This window comes from Lissotriton helveticus, chromosome 9 (genome assembly GCF_964261635.1).
Source record: "Lissotriton helveticus chromosome 9, aLisHel1.1, whole genome shotgun sequence".
Lineage (NCBI taxonomy): Eukaryota > Metazoa > Chordata > Amphibia > Caudata > Salamandridae > Lissotriton > Lissotriton helveticus.
The window spans coordinates 1,095,170,031-1,095,196,504 of NC_136070.1; the positions used below are offsets into that span (position 1 = coordinate 1,095,170,031).

At 41.6% G+C, this 26,474-nt stretch overlaps 1 protein-coding gene across 1 annotated transcript in view; it reads right to left on the reverse strand.

The window, feature by feature from the left end:
• Positions 1 to 26,474, reverse strand: part of ACOX2 (acyl-CoA oxidase 2) — a 208,448-nt gene that overhangs the window by 36,321 nt on the left and 145,653 nt on the right. The window contains exons 9-12 of the mRNA XM_078661505.1: positions 19,947 to 20,137; positions 10,836 to 10,997; positions 8,763 to 8,868; positions 1,251 to 1,468 (exon numbers count right to left, since the gene is read on the reverse strand). Coding sequence (XP_078517631.1) covers positions 1,251 to 1,468; positions 8,763 to 8,868; positions 10,836 to 10,997; positions 19,947 to 20,137 — 677 coding nt within the window. The remainder of the gene's footprint in view (positions 1 to 1,250; positions 1,469 to 8,762; positions 8,869 to 10,835; positions 10,998 to 19,946; positions 20,138 to 26,474) is intronic.

Here is a 26,474-nt window from a genome sequence, read left to right on the forward strand (position 1 = left end):
TGTTGTCCACATCAAGTTAATCCCCTCCCCAGTTCAGACTTTCCTTGCTCCAATAGCACCTCATGCCTCATCACCCATAACTGAATTTTCAGTCCCAGTTCACATTTGCTTGTACAATATCTATTGCCTTTCTCACTTTAGTTTTTTATCGCTTTGTATTTCCTGAACTCCGCTATTCCTCCCTGTATTTTTCAACTGCCATGTTGTTCTATTTTGCCTTCAAATCTGCAACCCTACCCCTCTCTTTCATTTTACTAACTTGATTTGTTTTGAGATTCCCTCAACTAAATCCATCCATGTATCGCCATGTGTGTCCACAGGTTCATAACTTGCTCCAAATCTACTTTCAGGGACTAGGATATAGGTGGGGGTAGTGGTAAGAGGGTACAAGGAGGGATAGAGATGGTAGGGGTACTAAGGTATAAGCAGCAGGTAATGGTGCCAGGGTGTAGGTAGGGGTAGAATTGCTAGGGTATAGACAGCTGTAAAACAGTATAGGCAGAGAAAGTATAGAAGTACTAGGGGTTGGCAGAGGGTGAGGAACTAGACTGGTTTAGAGGTGCTCGCCATAGGTATGAACGTTTAGGCAGGGTAGGCATTTTAGAGTGCAGGCAGTGATAGCAGAGCAAGGGCACAAGTAGGAGTGGAGGTAGTATGGTAAGGGCAGAGGTCCAAGAAGATAGGGAGTGGGTGTGGACCTGAAGTGCAGGTTGGAGTAGATGTACAACGTTATAGATAGAGGCAGATATATAATGCCATACAGGAGTACAGGATGGAGGAAAAGAAAACATAATTGATGGAAAAGTTGGAAGTACTGGCCAAGATGTAGGAAGAGCAATGAAGAGAGAAAGGAAAAAAAAGAGTAGACAAGAAGCAAAAGAAGGATACATAGGGTTTTAAAAGCAGAACAATAGATATGTGATCCATGACAAAAGAAATGCAACAGGGATTTATTCGACAAGATAAACATTACCCAGGATGGATGTGAATTGCTTGAAATGCAATTCATTTATAAAATGAAGCAGAAACAGCTTGGTGTAGAAAAGGTTTTCTTATTTCACCTTTATCCAGAATTGCATGCAACCTTAAAAACAACTGCTTTAAAAGAGACTTATAGGAACATTATACATGACCTTTTAGATATTGGTTTATACCTCATGAGGGAAGAAGCCTACATCACCACTACTTCTAGGTCCATGTAAGTTGTGGGTGTGATGGCTAACTGTGGCTCAAACAATTCTCCAACCTACCTCACCGCAGCCAATGAGTCCAAGTAAGCTGCGGTCGCCATGTCCATCTGTGGCCCAGACAAATATCCATCATGCAGGAAGCCTCCAGAATTTGTGAAGATGCCATTCAATGCAAAGAGGTCACAGAGGGTTTTCACTGCCTCCTGTATTGAAGGCTCATTTCTAAGTGTCTTCATTGTGTCTACAAACACTTTCACAATGATGTAGTGGCAGTGAGCCTGGAAAACAATAATATTGAGTCTAAATATATAATAATTTTCACAAAATAGCCAAATAAAAAATAAAAGAACGTCCAAATCTTATCTCTTATGACATCCTAATGAATTGTGCCAATATTTGTTGTCATCCATCACCATACTGAGCAATACATGAATCAGATACTGTCTAGACAATAGTGTTTCATCTGTATGTGGATCAATTGCTTATCCACCAAAGCAGGTCAGTATTCTAATAATAAAGTGGTTTATAGTGCTTGCAAAATAAGCGTTGTTGCTTTGGGGCACTGTAAAGGCCAGGCTACTATTTCCCATTTATTAGTATTCATTTTATCAAACATGGAAGAAAGAAGGTCTGAGTCAGCCTTAATGTGATTAAAACCTGTGACTTGCAGGTTATGTAACTGCACTTTTTAGCCTCGTGGGTCAGTTGGGTAGATTTTAGTTGCTGTGCATGTGTAAAAGTCTCGTAGCAGTTACCACATCTCAGTGGGAGTTGGCTCTCGGTCACTCCATATGGAGCCCACACACTGATCTTGTGCCATTTGATAGATAGTGCCCTTGTTGGTTTACAGCTGCTAAGTCTGCCAATCTTGGACCTGTTTAGCTTCCCGGGATGGAAAGGGTTACATCCACACAGGACCTCTGATCAGGCTGGCTTGCCACTGGTAGGATCGACTGGATTTATGAGTGGACTTCGCTTTCAGCTCGGCAGCCTTGGTTGGGCTTGCGCTGGACCATTGGACTTTCACGTCAGACAGCACCTCCCTACAGGTCACGTCTGGGTCGAGTTACTGATTAACCTTCACTATATGTGATGTCAAATAGCTTGATGGCCCTCACTCTGAACTTACTTTGACCTAATGACCTTTGTCTCTCAAATATTCTCTACCTCACCTCAGAGGTGATGCAATCCTAATGCTGGCAAAGCGGACATCACCCCCAACTAAGTTGCAATGCGGTCTGTCAAACCAATCTTGCAGCCTCAGGTAAACCCATGGAAATGCATTAGATCTTAGAAGGAGGCATCTGAAAAATGACAATAATGTTATAAAAAGCTCTCTTCTAATGGCAATAACCAACATTGTATGTTCCCAGTTAAATCCAATGTCTGATAAGCTTTAAGTCTCAGGGGTTACAGTCGCACAAAAATTGGCTTACTTAGTACGCTTTCTTGAAGGAGAACTCAGCATTTTCTCAACTGCAAGTTCATCTCGATTGGGGTCCAACAAAGGCCAGAAAGTGGCATTTTCATCCTAAACTGTAAGGATATCCACAAAATATAAATTTACATACAATGAATCTACAAAATCAAGAGTTATCTTGAAAATGTGGTAAGGATATGGCCATCCTCGGTCTACATTGGAAAGTTCTTATCTAGATGCTACGAACCTATTAAGTTCAGTTCAGTCCAGTGTCTGACTTGTCATGATTTCCTAGTCTATTAAGATGGTGACAGTCAAAAAATTGTTGGTGCAATTTGATTATCACCACAACCAAACAGGACTATTTTATAAAGAAAAAAAATGAACATTCCTGGGAATAGTAATCCTGGCTTTGGAGGATCATATTAAACCACCTGGTCTTTCCTAAGTGACAACACTGCATGTTTAAGTGAGTCTTTTTAATGCAGTGTGAAGCTACTCGGAATTTCCGCTCTTAGATGTTCTTCTAATTGAGAGAATGGAAGTCTAGGCATTCGTTAGCATAGTCTAGGCATTCGTTAGCATCCATGTACAAAATACTCAGATTTAACTCTGCTTGTCGGGACCAGCGGATCAGAATGAGTGCCCTAAAAGATGTAGAGCTGGATGGTATCAAGTTGGCTCTTCTGTGCCTCCAACGGATTCGCACTGCTAAATATGGAGACCGTGCCTTTTCCCATCTAAGCCTGCTCCACTGGAACAAACTTCCCCTGATCATTTGCATGTGCCCAAGTTTGGCTGAATTCAATTAATATCTCAAGACCTGGTTGTTCTAATACTGCCTCTGCTACATCTACCTGCTGACTATCAGCAGAGATGTCCCTAAAGGGATGAGTCGTGTGCTATATCAAATAACATAACATGAAATGTTTGCAAGCTATTCAACATTCTGCAGTGGCCTCGCTGTTCCTCTGCATGTTTACTTTTGAATACTTTGCACTGGCTGTGAGTTTCTCAAAAGATCACCTTTAGGGCACTCTGTTTAGTCTTTTATGCTTTTCATGACTCCAGTACTCATTTCTGCAATACCATCCTTCTCGCCAGGTGAGATCCTCTGATGCACATTTTTTGATGGAGCCTTGGGTCTGCTGCACTAGAATAGAGAGGTGTGCCTTCTCTGTTGTTTCTACTAGATCTTGCCACTCCCTGCCTTTCCACTTATGCACCTGTAATCAGTTACTGTTTTTAGGAACACCTTGAAACCCCGCCCTTTTCTGCAGAAGTGTTTTATTGTTTATTCTTTTTTTATGCTTGCCAGTTGATCTTTTTTGGTCCAGGATGCCATTATGGCTGCACAGCGCTCTATTAAACTATTTTATGTAACATTACATTACATACAGTTCGAAAATTAATTTATCCGATGCATTTGGCAGAGGTTCCTGGTAGGTAGTGTGCAGATTTTAAAAGCAGACAGAGTGAAAAGCTTCTTATACCCAGTGCCCCATCCTACTATTGTACTGCGTTGTGTCCACAAGGAGACATCCAGATGCTGACTGTTAATGTCTGAGCTGGATTAAACATTCATTTTAAAATCTCCTTTGTGTTGATGTTTATGTGCATCTAAATTGAAAGGTATATATATATATATATATTTGTTTACAAATCAGATTGATGAGATTGTGTTCCTAATGCTGGTTATATTAGAGGTTGCAAATGTTCAATCATATTGCTCTGTCACTCCAATAAACATTAACCTGACAGAGGAGGTGGCTCTAGAGCTCCATTTAATTTCTTACTAACTGATTGGAAAGCTCCCGTCTATAGTGTGATACCCAGGAAGACTCATCAAAGTACTAAAGGGTTGTGATAGCAGTTCTCAGAGGTACCGAGCCTGTATACTAGCCCAATGGGTAATGCCTTATCTTACCACTGAGAGACAGAAGACCAAGCCACTGATCAATCTTGAGCAATCTTGGCAGGGTAGAGAGTAGGGAAGTGTTATATGTGAACTAGGCAGTCCAAAATCTCACAGGATTTGGGACATGCATTACTACTCAAGAAGGCGGTGTAGGTATTCAAAAGAAAGGATAGGCGTGTAGCCTATTTGGCCTTAATAAGGCTTTGACCATTGCTAGAGACAAATTTTAAGCTAGGATTTCATATTGAGGAAGGTTTTATACCTGCTGAAGCAGACTAAAGCCTTTGCATTACTGCACATTTACATGTATTTTAATTGCGTTCTTATCTTTTAGTCCATGTTGTACATTGGACATTTAGTCTAACTGCTCAAGTAAGTGTAGGCTTGTTCTGAAGCTGGCATAACTATGTGAGAATGGAAAAATTAGTGAGGTCAGCTTGTTCTCAAGTTCTTTTCGCATTCTTTCCTTGAGAAGAGGCCGGTACCTCTTAACTTACTATTTTGAGTTTCTGATTCATCATGTATCCAGTTTGCCACTCTTTCCATTGTGAAAAAGTGTACAAAAATAGTGGAAAATTGTATAGAATTTAGCATTACATGTTCCAACTCATCAGACGATGGTGCAACTGTCTGTTGAAATGGCAAATTGAGCTTAGTATATTTTTTATACTTATCTGTTATTTTTTAGTAACCATGGGTTAGCCTTCATTGAGCTTTCCTGAGTGTCTTATTTATTTCACAAAACCTGGTGCAATATGTGCTGGTAATTGCCTTTATTCAAACACAGAAGAAGTCACTCTGGACTGTACTCAACACGACAACTCCAGATGCCAGAGGTAATGGAGGGGTTTCTCCAAGGAGACTAGGGTGGGAGACAGTCCTTGATTTTGCTGGCTAGTGTTACCATGTTGAACTAACCTGAGGCCAGGTCTGGCCATATTTATCATTCATTGCTTTGCCTTTCTTTGGATGTATTGTTTTGTACTTTTTGTATTATGTTAAAAAGTACACAAAGCAGTCGTCTGAATTTAACAAGGTGTCACATTGCTCTTTTCCTGAATACTAGGACAGCCCAGGAGGTGCTGATTGTACTCTGAATAACATGATTCCCATAGATCAGAAAGGTCCCAATGTAGATTGTATGACAAATGATAAACCAACCACTACCTTATTGATACCAGCGTAAGCTGCTCTACCCTGAAAACGTCTGAATTCCCTTCCTTATTCTTATTCTCTTGAGCTTGTCCATAGACACAGTTGGTATTTCAAATCAGCATGTTCTACACCGCATTTCTGACCTTGTTTCTATCATCATAGGTCCCATTATGTGTTCTTTTCAAGTCCTACTTTACCAGACAATGTATTGGGTTGGTATATTCTGTGAAAAAATGAACTATACTGTTTTCTGTAGGGCTGATGGAGTCTACCTCTGCATCCATTATAGCAGGAAAGTTAAGGTCTTCTCCTGTTGTCTGAAACAGACTCTCAGCCTGTTACCCATATCCCACAAATGTCTAAGGAATTGTCAGCATTGCTTGTTCAGGTGCTTTCCACTTTATGGTCCACTGGGGCCAATGATATGGAGTGCATTCTCTCTAGATCTTATGTAAATAAAAATAAATCAGATGAAACTATTACACCGTAATCCACACAATCCTCTCAAGCCTGAAACCAAAGCCGATATTGTACAAGTCATCGCTGATCAGATCAAGCAAGGTCTTTTGGTGCCAATTGTTAGTAGATGCAATACCCCTATACTTCTGATCCAGAAGGCAGGAAAGACCTCTGTTTATAATGTGCTTTCCTGCGATTTTGCGTTAACTGTGTTCTACTTCTATGAGCTTTCCTGAGTGTCTAATTTTTGACACAATACTTTCTAGTCAGTAGTTCTGGAGGAGAAAACGAATCTAACTCTCACTGTCACAGAAAGTAGCACAGCTGTCCTAAATAGTAACAATGTCTCCTCTGGACTGAGCCTGCGGACGAAATGAGGATAAGTTACCTTCCTAATTTAAGTGCAGACACCGTGGGGTTCTCTGGCTACCAGCAAATTAAACTTTGCAACCCTTCTGTTGAAGCCCTTTGTGTCTGGAGGTTGATAGTAATAAAAATGATAACTTATTTTTAGGTCTCGCTGTCTGATGGCAGAATACCTACAGTATCCAATATAAACGTGGGCTATGGGTCTCTCCCTTGCTCATGACTGGATGGCATTCCTATCTATCGGAGTTCCCTGCTCCCCCTTTAATGCCTTTCCTCCCTATTCTTGTGTTGTTCTCCCACAGGAGTATTTCATTCTCACTGTGGTGTAATTGGATGGGTTATATCCTTCCTCTGCAGAGGTCATGAGGAACTAATTCTCTACTTCTCTCTTGTTCTATTTACTCCCCTTTCTTCTGCCCCCCTTGCACTTTTTATTTAAAAATTAGGTCCATCCCGGTCCTATCTCACTCTGTTTACAGCCTGCGACTAATTTAGCAGCGGGTGCTCATCTTTAAATGATTTTCCAACCAATCGAAGATTGATGGCATTCAAGTGCATGTCCACTAGCATGACAGCCATCTAGGGAAAAATCAATGGCAAAGCCAGTAGGCCTCCTAATGGCTTTGTGAATGCTTTTTCATATTGCCATTCATCCTACACATTTATTGTTCATAACCACAGTAAAAATAAATAAGTTATACCCAGGTTAATGGTGTTCAATTTACAGAGCCGAGGAGGATAGAAGGCTCAGTAAGCCTTGTTGGGTTCAGACTTGTGACCTGCAGATGACAGATGTTAGTGGCCACTGGCCAGCACTGACTTACTGAGCAATGATAACCAACGAGTATCTGCGAGATCAAGGTGAACGTAGTGTCAGAAGGACAGCAGAGGTTTAGCGTTGAAACTCAGAACTTGTCTGCTCAGAGATCTGGCAAAAAAATTTACGAAATACCATCCTCCTAGGGTATTACGATCTGGGACCAAATCTCTTCTTGTCGTTCCACGCTGCAAAAAATCCCAGCAGGGCGGTAAAGCATTCTTCCAATCACCTGCAGTTCCATAGGCTTCTTAAGACTGCATTGTTTTAATCTGTTCCTTTCCCTGGTCGACGAAAGCAGGTCCTTAGCGCGGAGAGACCCCTTGAGGGGTAATTCAGGCGCTTTATAAATTATAAACCAAATCAAATCAGAGCCAATGTGTATCCTGGTGTAAAAGGAGCAAGAAATATTAAGACACACAAGCTTAGTGTAATGTTGGCCCTGCTCATGATCAAAACTTTCTTAGTGTGGCAAACACCCTACACTTTTACCTAGTTTACTTGACTCAAACAATGCAAAACCTTAAAGTGCAAAATTTCATCTAAACAGAACCTGTGCCAAAGAACTGATCAGACCCTAAAGATAATAAGACTTTGATATCCACTGCTGGTCCTTTGCATTTCTCAGAGAAAATTAAATTCTGCAAACACTCTTTACAAGGAGTGCCTTCAAGCACCCCCTGCTGCTGTGAGCGTCTGTTTGGCTCAGCCAGCCCCATGACAAGCTGAAGACCTGAGCTCAGTAATTGCTGTAGTCCAAAGAACTAGCCAATTGAAAACCCTGATTGCATCAGATGACCTGAAGCCCAGGTTTGACTACTGATGAGCACCTTTCACTACATGGACATGTTATGGGTCCTTTAACTCTTTTCACCACAATTGCCAGGTGAGTTTTTGATGTCTTTGATATTTTGTCAGATTCAGCTCAGAGATGACCAATTCTGGAATGGTTTGAAGTTCTTGAAAAATCTGAGTTGGTTATTGCTATTTTAATCATATGCCCAAAATGTCCTATCTGTGGGATGCTTAACCCACAAAATGGTAGTTCTTTATGAAGGTCTTTTTCCCCCTAGTAAAATATTTTGCACATAAATTCAGCAAAAATGTGTTTGCCTTTAAATCCAAATGTAGTAAGGAAGACCTTTTCTCTTGCAACATGGCACAATAAAAAAATCACATTTTTCAATATATTTGGAATTTTACAATACATTTTCACAAAAATAAAATAAGCATTGTCCGCAATACCACACACCTCAAATTAACATGCCGCTGCTTATCTCTGTGAACAATGACCGCCTGCTAAAAATCCTCTCCATGAACTTGAAGAAGAAACATTAGCTCGCTAGCACTCTGCAGGAGTGACCTAATCTAACAGATAACATGATAAGTAAGTAAAGCAAAATGCAACAAAGTAAATTCTAAGAGGGCACTAACCATGGAAGCCTGAACAAGTTGAACCGAAGTTCTGTTCCAGGCATCATATTGTTCAGCTCCAGAGTTCACTAAAGACTGAAGCTGACTTGCTGCATTTTGTATGAGTCTAGAAGAGAAAACAAAACAGGATTTAAAACTCTTGCAGTTTTAATGAGAATGCACAACTGCAATGATTGATCTCATTGGCATCCCAGTACCTATAACTTTTGGTGAACTTGCCTGGAACAGAGCCTTTCTTTTTAACTTTGGCTCTGTTGTCACTTAACATCAATTATGCTAACTCTTTTACTAGTGAAGGAATGAGAATGAAATGGAATTTTTTTTGGTTCACTGTATCTTGCAGTGAAATAAAAGGTGTGCATACACCGAATAAACCTCATTAAACCATATAAAGATTCTTGTTTTAGACAACAATGTTCCCTTTTAACTAAAGTGGACTTTGTTGTATACATTCATGTACCATTTTTAGGTCTAGCCATACTTTGTATTAGCTGTTTCACAGATTTCATGCCGGCACACATTCAACATAATATACAGACAGAAGCCTAAGTCAGCCATTACCTTGTTTAGATGACCAACCTTCTGTCATTGGACTGCAGGGCTATTCTTTATAGATTGGGACCATCCTACGTTATTTCACAGGTGTTTAGCTTTTTCACAGATGCACTAGTGGCTAGCGCACAGTTGTTATTTTTCTTTGATTCTTGCTGTTGCCAGTCCATAAGACACTAGCAGCAGTAATGAATGACCAGGTTTATATGTCTTTTATTTTGGCAAACACAAAGTTTTTTAAAAACTAAATTAACATTCTGCTTCTCTGAAAGTCGGAGCATTTAATTTCTGCTCATGCCTAGTGCCTCGTCTGCTGCCCCCGGTAGGGACTCATCTCCTCCTTCTCACGTCCAGAAACTCTTCAGGTGTTGTTGCTCATGCAAGCACTCATAAAATTTAAAGTGCCCCTCAACTGCATTCCCCTCCTCCCCGCCGCTCCCACTAAACTGCTCCTTACTAATTTAGAGTGCCCCACAGGCAACATGGCTATGCAATGAGAGTAGGAGAGCTTACTTCATGACTAGCACTGGCCTGGTCATTTTCCTTGGTTGGGTGTAAGCCACTTCTACCAAGTTTTAAGGAGATAGCACAAGCACTTAAGAACTGGTTAGCAGTGGGAAAGTGCACAGAGTCCTAAAAGCCAACAAAAACTGGTTCAGAATACAGGAACGGTGGAGGCAAAATGTCTGGGGATGACCTTGCAGAAAAAGGCCAAGTCTAACACATGGCACAAGACTTTTCACATACGAAAGCAGCAAAACAACAACAATTTATAGCTGCAATGTGCTCCATTTTAATGTGTGGCATGGTTAAACAATACTTGCTTTTTGTACTATACCCCTTTACTGTTGAGCTTTTTTAGCTCATATATACATTGTTAACAGCAATTTTTCAAGTACAATGTGATGTGGGTAAAAAATCAGGACTGAGAAAGTCTGACACTTGACAAGGGGACACCTGAAGGCTACGAATATCCACAAAACTATAGCAGCACCACACGCTGAAAGCATCAGGCTTTAAGTGTTTTAGAATGCATGGATACAAATTAACCTTGCATAGTATAACGTTTTGTAAGTTCGACCAGGTTAATTACCATTACAATGTAATAGTACTTAATAGGAGTAAGTGAACGACCCTCCGTCCAACACTGTCCAGAAATGTGTTCATTGTCTCCTATTTTTCTAGGTAGACTCTGTTGCTGGCTTTCTTCTATTTCAGGCCCATAGTTTCAGCCTCTGCTGTGGTCCTGCTCAACTTCTCATTTGATGTGATTTTAGATGGAGCATCATTGGCACCATGAAGCCTACTGTGTATATATCAACATACACATCACCATACAAGGTATGTCAAGCACATGTTTAAAATAATGGAAAAAAGACAACTGTGATACTGCAGCCTATTTTCAAATCTACAAACCAGTTCCAAGTAGTTGAATGCTAAGACAGAACATTTCATAATTCTCCTCAACTTCATATGGAACCCGGAAAAAGAACTATTAACATCAATGGATATAGTACTCACCTATACGCTTTGTGTTCATAAGCTTCAATGTAAATTTCAGGATTTAGAAAATCCAGTTTATTCTTGGCCCGGCATTTCTTGGCTCTCGGAGAAGTGAAGTAGATCACAGACTGAGGCAGTGCCTGACCAGTCTGAGCCGCTGCGCAGCATTTTATCAAAAACCTGGGAAAAGATCAAACATGTTTATGTTGGTGACTTGCAGTCTCAGGGAAACTTCAGCAACAATGGAGAATTGTGGCTTGAAAGTAAAACCAATCCTTAGGAAGATTCGTTTTCAGAAATTGGAAGTATACATCAACTTCAGAGTGATTCATAAAAAAGTAGCTGGAAGAAAATACACCGACAGTGCAAAAGTGGGTTATCTATTCCTGCTGGGAAGCTACATGGTATCTAGTAAAAAACCTACTGTGATGTAGTTGTGCTTCCCCCATAATTAATTATATTTTTAATAGCTCTTTAATGAATTTTCATAATCCTAAAGGTGATATTTACATGTTCAATGCAAGATCATTCGCAACATGTTAACATATCTAGTACACCTGAAGCATTGATGCTCACAATATTCAGTAAGGAGATATTGAGCATTAATAGAAAGAAATACAGAAATGAACCAATAAACTAGACCACATCACAGCGTTCCAGTTAATAACAGCCACCACAGAGATCTGTGCATCATTGATTCTTCAAACATATTGATATCCGTACCAGCACTGAGCTCTGTAGTCGTATCCAGCGCTCAAAAGCTCTACACTAAACATATAATTAAGGCGCCCATACTGTGCAGTCATCCTTATCCAGTCATACAAATGAAACAGGTATTGTATAAGGGGAGCGTCATGTATCATGGGGGCATCTCATCCGACTTAGTCTACATTGCCAGGAGTATGGCCTTCCATTCCGTTATCATTGGAAACCTTCCTGTCTTTGCTGTCGTAAGAGGGCCAATACTCTGATTTCAGGAGCTATCCATTCAAGTAGATCCCACAGCCATTTTTGAGTTGTGGGGGCTGTTAAAGCCTTTCGCTGTATTGCAATAGTGTGTTTGCCAGTCAGTAAAGCCAAATCAACAAATCTGGGTACCGCCTTAGTTTGTTTAGGTCTAGTGAGAGGTCCCAAAAGACATTTTGCCATGTACATACGCTCTTTAAAGTCATGAATTGCATCAAGCAACAGCGACCAAAATGGCTATATTTGTGCACAATGCAATACCATATGGATACAATCTGCATAAACAGTGGGACATCTGGGGCACCTCGAACCTACCTCCGGGTATATCTTGGTAATGTGTGCTAGTGTAAAGTAAGTATAGTGAAGGTAATTCAGCTGTGTGTACTTAAAACGTAGGCTGTATTGACTGCTTTAGTGCACTCCAAGTTACGTGCCCATTCATTAGCTTGTATTTATACCCCCAATTGTTGTTCCCATGTCATTCTAGGTGTGGCTAAATTGGGCTAAAAAGTGTGGGCTAGAGCCCCAACAATGGAGGTCACATTTTGCTGTATCCTATGAGCAAGTAATGTACCTGAATCTTCAGAATTCAGCGGTACATGTGTACCAGCTTACCGTATCACATGAATGGCCACCACCACTGCATTACTTTTAAAGAATTGAGCAACACTGAGGCCACAATTGTCTACTAATGTCTGAAATGGTCAAAGTGTGCCATCTACATTAATATTTCCCCAGAGTATGAATATCATTATGTGTGCAGTCTAGTATCTAGTGTTGTCAGGCTACCTTCGCTAAGTCATGGATTATCCATAAGGGACGATCTGGGAAGTACGGGAGTTGCAAACTCAGCTGGTGTCTACATTTCTGGCAACAGTACCAGATCATATATAAGGAGTGTGAGTAGCGGATATTTCCGCGTCCCCAGTACACAACGCGCACAGTAAGTTATTACTGCCTTTCGTACGCCTGAGGTCCATTCATTTGAGGTCCGTTGCAACCGCCAACCAACTCACCATCCCAACCATTCGTGCAGCTAGGATGATCGATCTCCATTATTAGGGACCCCGTCCCGGCTGCATGGGTCGGGCGTATCACCTTTTCACTAGAAATAAACTGCCTTTGATGAGTACTAATTAGCTCTAACAGGGTCAACTTAAGGTCTCAAAAAAAAAAAGTCATCCTTCTTGGTGTCCATTGATATCTGCCACTTTGTGGAAAACACTTTATAGGTCCGACAGAGTGCCAGATGCTCTGTATATAACAGCCTAATCCAATGAAGTAGGCCACTTACCTCAATAAGATAAAGACAAGTCAGGGTATCTAAAGCCTTTTTGATATCTAGTTATACATAATATACATGTGAGCCCGATATAACCTGCAGGCAGTCCTTAACATGAAATAAACGACGTATGTTGACATGAATGTTCCTCCCCAGTACTCTAAGCCACGTGAGCATTCTCCATAACCAAAGGTTTCTTCCATTTCTAGTCATCCGGGGTGTCGGGTTGGGTCCAGCGCTACCTCGATTGTGTTTATTTTGCCTGCAGCTAAAAGGCGGGTGGGGGATTGGAGGGTTTAGAGGGAGTAGGAGGATGGAGAGGTGTCCTGTTGTTTGGCCACTCTTGGTGAGAACAGAACAGAGCTGAAATTGGGTAAATTAATCTGAAATGCATCGAGTTATTCATGTTTGCAGAGCAGCAGCACAACGTGGAATGCAGAATTGCTTCTGCATCACTATCTAATGTTTCTTGTGCAGCACTGTAGCCTAGCATGCACGTGTACCTCTTGAAAAGTGCATTGCTTTTGACTACGTGACCTTTGCTTCCCACAGGTACGAATTAGCAAGAAAGAGCTTGGGAGTGGTAATCTATTTTTTCTGTGTGCTCCGAACCATTCACATTCCAATACAACACACACTGACTGACTTTCTTTGTTTGAGTTTTTGGCTTGCAAGCTGTAAATGTGAGGAAGATCTAAAGGAGCTTTAGTTCTATCAAATGTGCCATCTTGCCTGGATGAAAATCTTTAGGCCTGGATTAGCAATATAAAAGTCTGTTAAATACCACATTTTTTTCTGTCCTCACAAACGTTTATTTCAAAAAGTTGGCATTACCCTCCTAATTATTTTATTTAAGAGACATTGTTTCCCACATTTCTCTGTTTTACTGCAGAAAGTAGTTCGCGGTAAATAGTGTTTGCTTTAAACCTAGTTTCTTTGGTGACCAGAATCATTACACAAATTGCATAAGTGCTTTAATCGAACTATGGATGACAGTGCTCGTGATGGCCTACTTCTGTACAAATACAACTATAAGAGAACCTAATGTCTCCAAGAGTGCTTTGCTCGACTACCGACGGAGTTGAACACAGTAACTTTTCTTGTTTTATATAGCTCAAACTAGTCTCGAAGGTATGAGGGCGCTTTACTTGAGCACCAATTGCATTATGGTGAGAGTGGAGATAGAAAAATAACTAAGGAAGTTTAGCACGTCTGAGAAGTTGTACCTAGTCACTGGTTCAAGTAATTTCTTAGTTTTCCTTTGAATTTTGGTACTTGTGTTTTGCATTTCAAAATTGAATATTAGAGTGCAAAGGAAACAGGACCGGATGAGCTACTTACTCCCGACATTGAGCAATTTTAAAATCTTCAGCAAGAGACAGTGGGATGGAGAGTGAAAAGGTTAGAGAGAAAGGGAATTACTTTGAAGGAAGAGGCAGCAAGAAGAAGAGAGGGAGAGTGATGTAGAAAAAGCAGGTTAAGGAAAACAAAGGAGGAATAAAGGGAGATGTAGAAAACGAAGGAGAAACGAATACATTGAGGGAAGGGAGACAGAAAAAGTGGGACTGGATAAGAGGAAATGTACAGAAAAATACAAGAGTTACAGCTGACATGGGCTAACGTGTAATCTTTTAGGAAAGATGAAGGGAGGGATGAGCGAGGACATGTAAATGACAAACATGGGGACTGGATGGGAAATTATACCGATTGAGAAAACAAAGTCAAGCTATTTCCTCATACAGTGTTCTGATATCTGTGGGTCTGCTTTATGACACTCTAAATAAAATAAGGGAAGTGAAGTGAAGGCTGGAGAGAGGGCAAAGAATATGGAAGACGAGGAAATAAAATTAGATAACTGGGTCTCGAGGGTTATAGAGAGAGGAAGAATTATGAAGGGAAGAAAGGACATAACAGGGCATACAGGGCACAGAAGAATGGATTTTATTTCCAATTACCATTCACAAAAATATTGGGCTACAGAAATTATCATAGCCAGGCTATTACCTGCCTAAATAACTTCAGGTAAGTATATATAGGTAAGTATAAATGTACTATCCTTAATTCTAAATCTACATTCTTTGAGTCACCCACGCATAGAGACCCATGGTGACAGTTGCACTTGCATGCACACTAGCTCACATAGTCCAATTTGGGACTTGTTTTTAGCCACACCACTTTCAAAATTCACCAGCCGCCACAGGGAATGGAGACAAACTCGCCATACGGACCTTAGCTGAACGTGCAGTAGGTTTACTCGGCTCTGTCCCTCGTTTTCTCTCCATCCTAAGTGCTCCCTCTTGTTTCCAGCACAGCCACAAACATCTGCATCCACTACTGCCTCCCGTTCCCAACTCGTCACAGTAGGGTGGGGTCAGTGAGTCTTGCTGATCCACCTGAGGCTGGGACGAGCTGGGAGAGGTGAACCCTCGCTGATCGACAAACACTCGGGATTTGCTGGCGGCAGCCTGAAGCTCCCAATATGCAGTAAGTCAGCGAGGGTGGGATCCTTGACTCGGGAGGAGTGGCACTACATTCTGGCTGGCGATTCAAACTAGGGCTGAAGTCACCCCAGCCCTGAAAAACTTGCGACAAAGCACATGCGCAGTAAGTGCATGTGCCTGTCTGCTGCGACTGCCTGACCCTTGCGCAGAGCGAAGATCAGAAAGTATGCTGGACGGTTGTTCCTGCAGTAGGTAGAAGCCATTAATTTAATTAAACAAATAATAGAGGCAAAAAAGGGGTGGGGTACAGTCCTCTGCTCCTTTTGAGGAACCGCCCATGCTCCTGCTCTAGTCTGGAGTAAATAACTTGCCATTTCTTGGGTGTCAAGGAGTAGGATAGGAGTTGGTGAATACCCTTAAACATGTATGCTTGTAGGTGTGCACACACTTTCAGAATAATCTGGGTTTATTTATGAAATGGAAATGGAGTAAATGTCGAAAAGTAAATTTGCCAGAGCAATACACAAGATGCTTCATCAGAAACTAAAACAAGAGGGAGCAATGGTACAATTAGAACAATGATATAGCCTAAACTCTGATATTTATTTTATATTTTATTTTTATTATCAGTTTATATGATATAAACAGAACGTCAGCACTGTTAAAAGTACATGCATATTAAGAGCTGTGATAATAGAAAGTGATATAATGAAAGCCCATTAATAAACAATGCCTGCCCAAAGCCAGAGCCTGTGATATAATCTGGCATATTCGGAAAGCTGTCATATTCAGAGCCCTGCTACAATACACACCCAAGTAAAAATAATATGAGCCCCGCATAATCCTAGAAGCTACTAACAATGCTGTGATATAATTAAAATCCTGTCCTAATTTCACACCTCACTGCATGGCAACAAACAAGACAAGTGGATTTTTCCCCAGAAATGATACAAAGTCTGAACACAGGTGAATCATATTCTTATATACCTACATCCCAATGTTTTCCTCTTCACACTCCCTTTCACTCACATCCTCCAGAGAGGAACATGTTCAGAACACAGATCCATTGTCTAATCAGGAGCCATCATTTAATGTACCTTTTGAAAAAACATTAACAAGTTCATAACTTTTTAAAGTTCTACGAAAGTCATTGTGGTCAATCCTGCAGCTCTGAGCTCCTAAGGGCAGACTTCTAGGCACCAGGTCTCCCTCCAGCTAGATCTTCTGCAAGGTCCAGGTCTGAGTGGTTAGCTGGGCCTTCCTACGATCAGGAGTCCTTTTGCTTTTTGTGTCCTTGTGTCCTTGAAACACGAAAACATGAGGTCAGCCACTTGAACCTTGGAGAGTAGTTCCAATCCTTGGGTGCCAGCAGGAGTTATGAGTCCTTGTATGCATCTTCCCATGGCAGGACTCATGAGTCAGGTGCCTTCTTCCAGCAGAGCTGCCATTTCAAATTAAGTTTACTAGGTCCATTAAATGCTCTGAAGAGGTGGTGGTGGAGGTGCCAGATTTTGCCCCAAAACTCTTATTGCACTTTTCCATTATGATGATTGCCTCATTCCCACATAAGAGTTTGTTTTATGTTCGGCTGAACGCTTTATGACAGCAGAGAGAAAGGGACTCGGTAGGTGGGGATGTGCGTGTCAGAGGAAACTACAATCCCATGTTCCTTACACGCATGTTACGCATAGTGACAATGTCGCTTCCTGGATTTCCTGTCTTTAGCTGCCTCTCGCTGGGACCCTGTCAGATTGAAGCCCGGACCACTGTTCGGCTGAGCTTCTCAGTACTATTTGATTCATGCCTTCTTTTTTCCATTCCTGGAAGACTATCTGGGATAATTCCAAAGGGTATCCATTTAGTCCGGCGCATATTGGAATAGATTAGAGAGTCATGTAGTCAGCAAGATTGTTTGAGTACTACGCTTTCTCAGCGTTTTTAGCGAGTCACCTTAGGGCCACTGTGACCATTAAACTCCGGCTACATGGGGACTTTGTTCTTTTCAACCCATGGCTGGGTTAAATTGACTGTCACGTGGGAATAGCTAGATCGTCTCGAGTTGAGACAGCCATATTCACGTTTTAGCCCTGAGCACGGTGAACATTCACATAAGTGATCCAGTGTAGTGCGTAATATTCAGGGCAGAGGTATATAATGTTATGAAGGTATGCAAATTATTCCACTGATTGCTGTCAATGAGATAACAACATGAGGGTGAGGTACCCTGATTTGTGGTACACTGACTGTTTTTAAACTTTATTGTCACTGCCATGTTTCTTTGGATTCTCTCCTTTAGCAGAGCATTGATCGGATACCCTTTGGCTTAAAAGAGGTAAACAAATGCATTTGACGAGGTAACCTCTACAATATTTTTTTCAGACACCTGGGATTGTTGTTGGTTGGGGATCTTTCTCCACTTTTCATTCTCTTCGTTGTTCTGAGATTATTTGCGCACATGCAGCCGGAAGAATTCTGGTTATGTTTTGTTTTTAATTTTTTACAGCTGAGACGACATAGTCCACAAATTCTGTGTATATGGATACCAATCTTTGATGGTTAGTATAAACATCGGTTTCCTGTTTGCACATTAAAATTATCTTTATGTTCTATATGCAGAGTGACTAATCATATTTCCGGTCCTGACGAATGCCCATTGAACCTCTTTGGGGTCGAATAGAGGGTAGAAACATGTTGACCGAATAATAGGGGTACATTTGTTGTTAACCCTTAAGTCCTCTGAGTTTTTATTCCTGCCCTAGGACACCCCACAATAAAGTTATTTGGTTTCCTGAAGACAGTTTAAACATTTTTCACAGTTATTTTTTTGCACTCTGCCCCTCACTCACTGTGTTTTTTGGTCCCCTCTATAAAACAAACAAATAAAACACCTCAGCTCCTCTCCCATTCTTTTTGGAGAGTTGAAGTCCACACTGGGTAGCTTGTGGCCCTAGTGTGAGGAGGGAACACTATGATAAAGCATGTCACCTTCTGGTGAGTGAGGGTTCTCGTCCTTAAAAAAGGACCCCCCCCTATTTTGCACAACACCCTTGGTCTTTCCCTTGAAATGAGTTAATGCAACTGTATCTGTTGTAGTTTAGAAGAGACCGTACTTAGCGGCCCATTAGGATCATGGGCGGTTCACCACCGCCCGCATGGCGGTGGCGATCCGCCTGTGATCTGACCCCGCCCGCCACCCAATTCGCGGCGGACGGAAAGACCGTCCGCTGTTTTTCCGCCCGGTCAACTCGTTGACCGGGCAGAAATGGGTTTAATATGGTGGCGGTATCTGTTAGACAGCGCCATCCATATTACTATGCAGGCGGGGACATGCTTTTTCATGGCGGCAACGCCGCCACGGAAAGGCACGCTTCTTCTGACATTGGGGGCCTGTTGAGGGCTCCCAGGGACTCTGGGGGGTGCACATGGAGGGTACCTATGGTACCCCCCAGCAGTTCCATGCACAACATGGTAGGCACCGCGCGGTGCCTGCCAAGTTGTGCATGGAAGTGCACAACATGCCTTCCTGGCATTGTGGCGGGCGGTGCTGAGTGCACCTCCCGCCACAATGACAGGAATGCAGGATGCGCCCGCCACTGTGGCGGGCGCATCCTAATTGACCCCACGGGACCCCCGCCATTATGGTGGGCGGTCCCGTTTCCCGATAGGGTGGCGGGCAGACAAAGTCCGCCTGCCATGCTTATGACCCCCCTAGTGTGAGTAATCATTTAGATAAGGAGTGCTACGCTCTCCTGTGCTCCTTTTTGAGGGGCTCGCTCCTTTACAATCTTCAGTGTGGATAAATAGACTGCTATTATAGTCCCAATACAAAGATAATGAAACCTCTGTAAAAAGAAATATATACAATTGTATGGTATTAGAAAGGCACTATGGAACGTCTGACTAAATTGATAGGTGAAATAGTAAGCTATTAGAAACAGAATGAAACCTCAGTATAAAGTAAAATATAGAGCTACTACATGAGAAAGTGAGTGAAAAGACTGTATACAGCTACTATATGAGAAAGTGAGTGAAAAGACTGTATAAAGCAATATGTAAATAGTAACATACTAGTATCAGAACAAAACATCTATATAAAGCCATAAATAAAATTGTAAGATATTAAACACAGGATCAATCCTCTGTGTAAAACAATACATAAAGTAGTAAGATATTAGAAACATAGAGCATAGTCTGCATAGAGAAAAATATGAAAGTGCAGCAAATTAGAAACGGAACAAAACCTCTTTATAAAACAACCTATAAAATAGTAAGAGTTTTGAAACAGAATGAAAACTAGTTTAACTAAAGCGGTATATAAATTGCAAAAAATATGTAAATAGATTCTGTGAATTACCTCATGTTTGAAGGAACAGGACAGGCAATATAAATAGTAAAACACATGACAATAAATGATTGAAACAAATAAACCATTTTAAATACCTGGCAGTTTGAAGGAATAGGACCGTATTTTCTCCTTCATAAGTACAAGATGCTGCCAATTTTGTGTATAATGATGGAAGCCCGCTAAGCAACGAATAGCCGTGACCACCACATGCCTTCCGGCATACTTCTATTCCCGCAGTGCAGTACTCTGTGACAAGGGCCTTCAGACCTGCAGCAATGGCATGTAGCTGGATAAAAAGAAATAGACAAATGAAAGCATTCAAACCATACCTTTGGAACATCACGAATGGGCAGACTCTACTAGTTGGAAACTGTCACCTAACCACTCTGCTCCAAGCTTTCAAAAGGGTCAATTTAGCTAGACCCAAGATGAACTGCTATGATGACGCAGCCTGGATTTCCCAGGAATCACTCCCAAGACTGACCATACCACGCTGATACATTCTGAGGAGTCGTACACCCTCTAAATCAGGCTTCTCCAACGAGTAGCTCCTGAGCTAATGGTAGCACTTCAGCTACCTCTAAGTAGCTCTCCAGTGTGCCGTTTTGCTTTGTTGAATTAATATATGTATCCCAAAATTGAAAAGCCTGCATTTGACATGTGTATTTCCATAACTGATCATTTAATGGTTGGAGAAAAATGGTTGTCCTTCCAAAACATATTCAAAGCTGACGTTTGAGTCATAAATCATGCAGCGTTGGAGAGCCTTATTACAAATATTTCCTTGGTGGCAGGGTCACTGCAGTTGTAATGTAGTAGCCATGTAGAGGCATTCCAAAGTTATAAAGCCATTTTGTTATATTACTTCTGGCAACTACGCCCATGAGCTGTGGTGATCAGTGCAGGTAACTTCGCATGGGGTGGCCACGGATGTAATCTTGTCTGATGTGCTCACTATTACAACATTATTATTAGTAGTTAAGGAGGATTTTAATTTAAAATAAGTAGGTTTTATTTCAGAAAATGTTGGGGTCCCTTGCACTAGACACTAAATATGACTGTACTGTTTTCCCCTCTTCTGTTCTCCACATATCATCAATATCCACTGTTTCTATTACCAAGTACGGTTTACTGTCTGCTATAGTCTCTGTGCAGCAGTTCTGTTTACAATACATAAATACAAAGAAACATTAATACATTTATGCACAGCTTTGAATAAATCCCTAGTTCTCTTTGTCTTTAGACCTTAAAATATATATTTTTTTAAAACATAACATCTAATTTCTAACTCAGTTAGACAGGAACCAGGTCGGCTAGGTAACCTGGTTCTCTGCTAGTCTGCTAGTAACAATTCATTTTGAATTATGAGGTGTTATGCAGTGTTATATAGTTAGCTGAACGACAGTCTCTTACCAGAGGGAACAGATTCAATTAATGTTAACTTCACTTGGAAACAAACAGTTTGTATCAAGAGCACCAGATCTATCTACCATTCATGGACTCCGAATAAGAAGAGATTACTCCAATGAAGAAACGTGAATCTGTGAAAATACAGTCCAAGGACCACAGAATATTTCTGTTGACTTTGGCAGCTTCTGGTGTATGTTTTGACCTTCAGTCCACCAGATTGCTCAATTAACTAAACCCAGATCGGTGTTTCTGCCTTGAATTCCTGGGTGAGGGGTACTCCTTCCAATCTAAAAGCTATAATTCCATCCCAAATTTGCAACAGCAGGAGCACATTTGAAAGAACAGGCTTTGGGTGGGACATACGAAAGGGATGAACACATGTCCAGCTTATGGCTATGGGGAGTAAGTATCAATAAAGTATTTCAGAGTTACAGTTAAACTTTGCTAATTTGGAATCAGTTTGATACATATTATTTATAAAGTGGTTACCTACTTTATGCAGTTTCTAATGTACAAAAGTAATCATACACTAGATAAAATACCCCAAACTGCACATGTAAAGGAAACTGCAATCACTGAGGACTTCAGTGATCAAATAAAGACTGACAGCCAATATAAGGTTAGCAAACTCCACAATGACTTGTAATATAATTTTTATACACATGTGGGGGTATTTTCTTCCTCATAGCACATGGGGCCCAGCTTTTGGGTGGTATAATGAATAAATTCACTAATATTGCATACACACTAATAACTAAATTGCTACCAATTTCAGTGATAGATTTAGACAAATAGGCAAGCCAGGATTCAAATCCAGATCTCAAAGTGTGACGCTAGCCACTAGGTCACATCTGTTTTCCAAAAGGTATGATGACACCTCAGAGCCTTAGGTTACAGACACATCTATGCACCATGTATATTACATTTCCAAGCTATCTACTGGAATCTATGACTCATTACTGGAATACGAGCTCAATATTAGATCCCTTGCTAATGATTTTCTCCTGTTTGAATTACTTCTTTTTATGTCCTTTAGTTTCCAGGAGTGGAAATGTCAGAGAAGCTGTCAGCCTTTAGGACTACATATTTTGTTTGCTTTGCAAACATTTCACAAGGAAGGGGGATCGCCCAGTTCCTGATAGACAAAAGTTGAAATGGAACAGCTTCCAGCGTTAAGAGTACACTGCTATTTTCCAAACACTCTGGCCCTCATTTTGATGGTCTTTGCAATACCATGTGGTAAAATGAGAACCGGAAAAAACGGTTCCTGCACCTCCCGGTTATTCCCTTGATTAATTTGACCACAAGTCTGAGTCTGAATTGGTGTTTTTGCACCAAAGGTCTGAACATTTTCCCTTGTTCTTATGCAGATTTAACCAAGCAAATTACTCCGGGTGCACTTTAATAATCTGGGTGAAAACCCCCCAGGGTGTGCTGTAATTTTTCAAACATGGAATGTGAATTTATATACATAGCCCAACAGTTCTCAACTCCTAGGGGCACAGCACAGGGCATACACCCCCTGCAATACAGAGGATCTGCCACAATTCAGGTCCCCTCAGTCACTAGACGTCTATAACACACAGGAGTATCAGAGGCTCCTCGCCACCATCTGCATGGAGTGCTCATCAATTTGTATTATGCCACCATCAGCTGAGGATTGTCTGCGTTACTCAAAATGAGGGCCTCCTGCCTCAGAAATTTTAAGGCATTTGTGAAGTGGGCGCTGGCCCATTAGCCCATGAGCCAAGACTCCAAATTTAGGGCATTAGTACCACTAGGGGCATGGGTTCAAACATGAATTCTTTGCAAGGTATGGATGCCCAGAGATGGAAAATATAAGGTAGGAAGTCATCACTCTTTGCCTTTTGTCTGAAATTATTGGATTAGCAACCATAGATGGAAACAAAATTATGTTTTTCATATTTTTGAGAAATACCAGACAAATTCATCATAATATGTGAAAAAATAAATCTAATTCCACTAGAATGATTACATCCAATAGATTTAAAAAATAATTATGATTTTTTAATTGTAATAATAACAATAGTCCTTAAAACAATAATAATAAAACTTCATTCTATTCCTCATATATTAATATAGATTATATGCATAATTTTTACTTACAATTTCAGATAATAATACTTATTACATCTTACATTGCCAATGTATGTCACGAGTAAACATGAACACAATTTTATCATTCACATTCGTCGTCATCATCTTCTTCTGAATAGGTGCCATCATTCTCTGCAATTGTTTAATTTTCACAGGCTGGAAGTCGGCACATGTCAGCAGTGCACTTCAGGTAATTTAGTCAGTAGACACATGTTGGCAGTTTGCAGTTCCTAATGCAGATGCAAACTAGTAGATATAACACAGCCTGAGGTGCTGGCTGCCCATCCATCAAGTCCACTACTAGTTGCTCTGCTCCCTCGTGTTTTTCCAACTTCCACCCTCTCCCAATTGGACTAGGTGTGGAGAGGTGTGGTGAAGCAGCCAGGGCAGCTTCCTTCGGAGCGCAGGGCTCACGGTTCGATCCCCGGCTCCGGGGGCAGATCAGCTCAGCACCATGTGACTCTGGGCAATAGCTCACTTAATTTCCACAACGGCCCCCAGCGCCTTGAGACCAGTAAGGGTGAGTAGTTCACGCTTTACAAATACTAGATTTAGATTTTAGATTTAGGTGTCTGTGGATCATTCAGTTGACATCTCTTGCTTATAGCGGCTTGATAATTTGCACGTTCGCATGATCTTCAGACAGTCCCTGCAAGGTGGAAGTTGATGACTGTCTATCTCACCCTTCTTTGTGCAGAATAGGTGATATCTCAAGTCATTCAAGTGATCAACCGAAGATTTTGGTGCATACAGCTAGCAGGAGAATTTCTCCAATTTGTTAATTAGTTCTTCAGAGAGATCCCATTCGTCTCCGAGATGCGAAAATATTTTCTGCATATGCCTGTTGGCAGACAGGATTTTTAATGCACATCCTTTTTTCCGCAAATGAGCTTACTGTGTCACATCCAGTAAACGTATGGAGACCTATCATAGTTCGACAAACATTTTCACCAAGAGTTGAAGCTATTTTCCCAATTTCAAGGACTCATGTGCGTAATTTAGTACCAAATTTCAGAAACAATTTAGCCATGGTTCTGTCATGGAATCCCAAACAAAATAAACACTTTGGTGTCATCTAAGCTTTTCATTACTGCCTCATAACCCTCACTAGCAGCGTGTGCAGCAAGCAGCAAAACATTTTCATCTGTTTCTTTGCATGTACAGTTGAGATTGGGCACTTTGTGGCTCCCTTCCGATGTGATATTGTAGCATTTATATTCACATTTAAAAAACAGTGTTTTATTCTCAATTTTCGAAAACACAGATAAGGGAGAAGAGAAGGGAATGACACCGTACTTCTCTTCACAAAGAATAACACAACTTAAAGGTACGGTGACAAGTATCAAAGAATGATAAGCAGTGTAAATAGATACTCCAAGATTATTGGCTCTTACACATAAATACACTGTACATAACTTAGATTCCTGTCTATAAGAAGTCATCCTTAATAGAAGAAGAAACCTCACACACTAATAGTGTCATGGTTCATCATAGGAATCCTCTCCCCACCCTGATAGGACAGTGCCACCAGGGCGGACCCAATCTCCTCAAAGACTGACTAAATAGGAGGGAGTTCTTGCATAAATCTTGCTGGACAACACCAAAGGGATGGGAATCCAGATATATACTTAAAAATACCTTAGTGCGCCCGGGGGAATGCCTTTATTTAATGGGACACTAGGTATGGTTAAAAATCTGGGGAGGGTATCTGGAGTATAATGACTTGCACCCAATCACTACCTGCCAAGTAGTGGTTGGGTGTGAAGCATGACACTATTAGTGTGTGAGGTTTCCTCTTCCATTAAGGAGGACTTCTTATAGATAGGAATCTAAGGGGCTCATTATGCCTGCCATCACAGCGGTGCAGGGACCCCCGCCAGATGCGCGGTTGTCCCACCAATGCAATTAGGATGCACCCGCCATACTCGCGGGCGCATCCTGGCCTTTTAACATTCCGGACGGTGCTGCTGGCTGCCTGTGCCAGTGCCTGCCAAGCAGTGCAAGGAAATGCAGTGGGTACCACACAGAGGGGGCCCACAACGGGCCCCCAAACCAGTCTCTGCCTTTCTTTTTGCGGCGGGATATCCGCCTCAAAAAGACAGGCGGAAAGGGATACCGTAATCCCCACGCAGGTACCTGCACGGTACCGCTGAATGTTGCCCTGGTTCCGGGTTCCGCAAGGCGGGCAGAAAAGGACCGCCTTGCGGAACCATGGCTGATGGACTTTCATTCGCTGCGGTACCATTGGGATTCCCACCGCCATCCTAATTTGGCGGTGGGAATTTTCTGTATGATGCCGGAAGGACCGCCACCGCCATCATAATGAGCCCCTAATTTCTGTGCTTTGTATTTACGTGTAAGAGCCAATAATCTCGGAGTATCTATTTACACTGCTTATCATTCTTTGATACTTGTCACCGTACCTTTATGTTGTGTCATTTTCAATTTTCACAAAACACTCTGGTTTCCTCCATTTGTTAACAAGAAATGCGATGAGTTGTTTTATTTCATACGTGGCTTAGGAATTTCCTCCATGTTGGACTTGGGCCTTAGGGCAGGTTCACCCCTAATCTTTTTGCTTTTATTTGTGACCCAGTGTTAGTGATTTTTGGGTCTTGGCGCACTTTTTCCCTGTGCCCCAGAGTAAAGTGCGTGCGTGTAGTATGGCTGGCCTGCCCTCCCATAGGAATGCATGGAGAATGTGTGTGTCCATGTTAGTTCCTGATGTGTGGGGAGTGCAGGCTCGAGTTTGGTATGTATGAACTCGTAAGAATGAATGCTGCGCAATGGTATGTGCGGCTTGTATGTGTCTAGAAGGGAAGTGCTACTTCTGGACATTGATGTATGTGTGCAGTAAGGGTGCTGGAGCGTGATTGGCTGGAGCTGGCTGGAATGCCAGGCTCCAGGAAGTCTGGATGGGTCTGCCCGGTGGTGAGTGTGAGATCAGCATGAGTGATGTGAGGGAGGAGTATACCTGTGTCCTGGATGGGCTGGGGTTTTCCCCACACAATGCTGGCTCCGCCCCCCTGTGGTTTGTCTAACAACCCAAGCCTCCCCAGTGAATGAAAGGGGTGGTTGGGCCATCAAGGGTACTC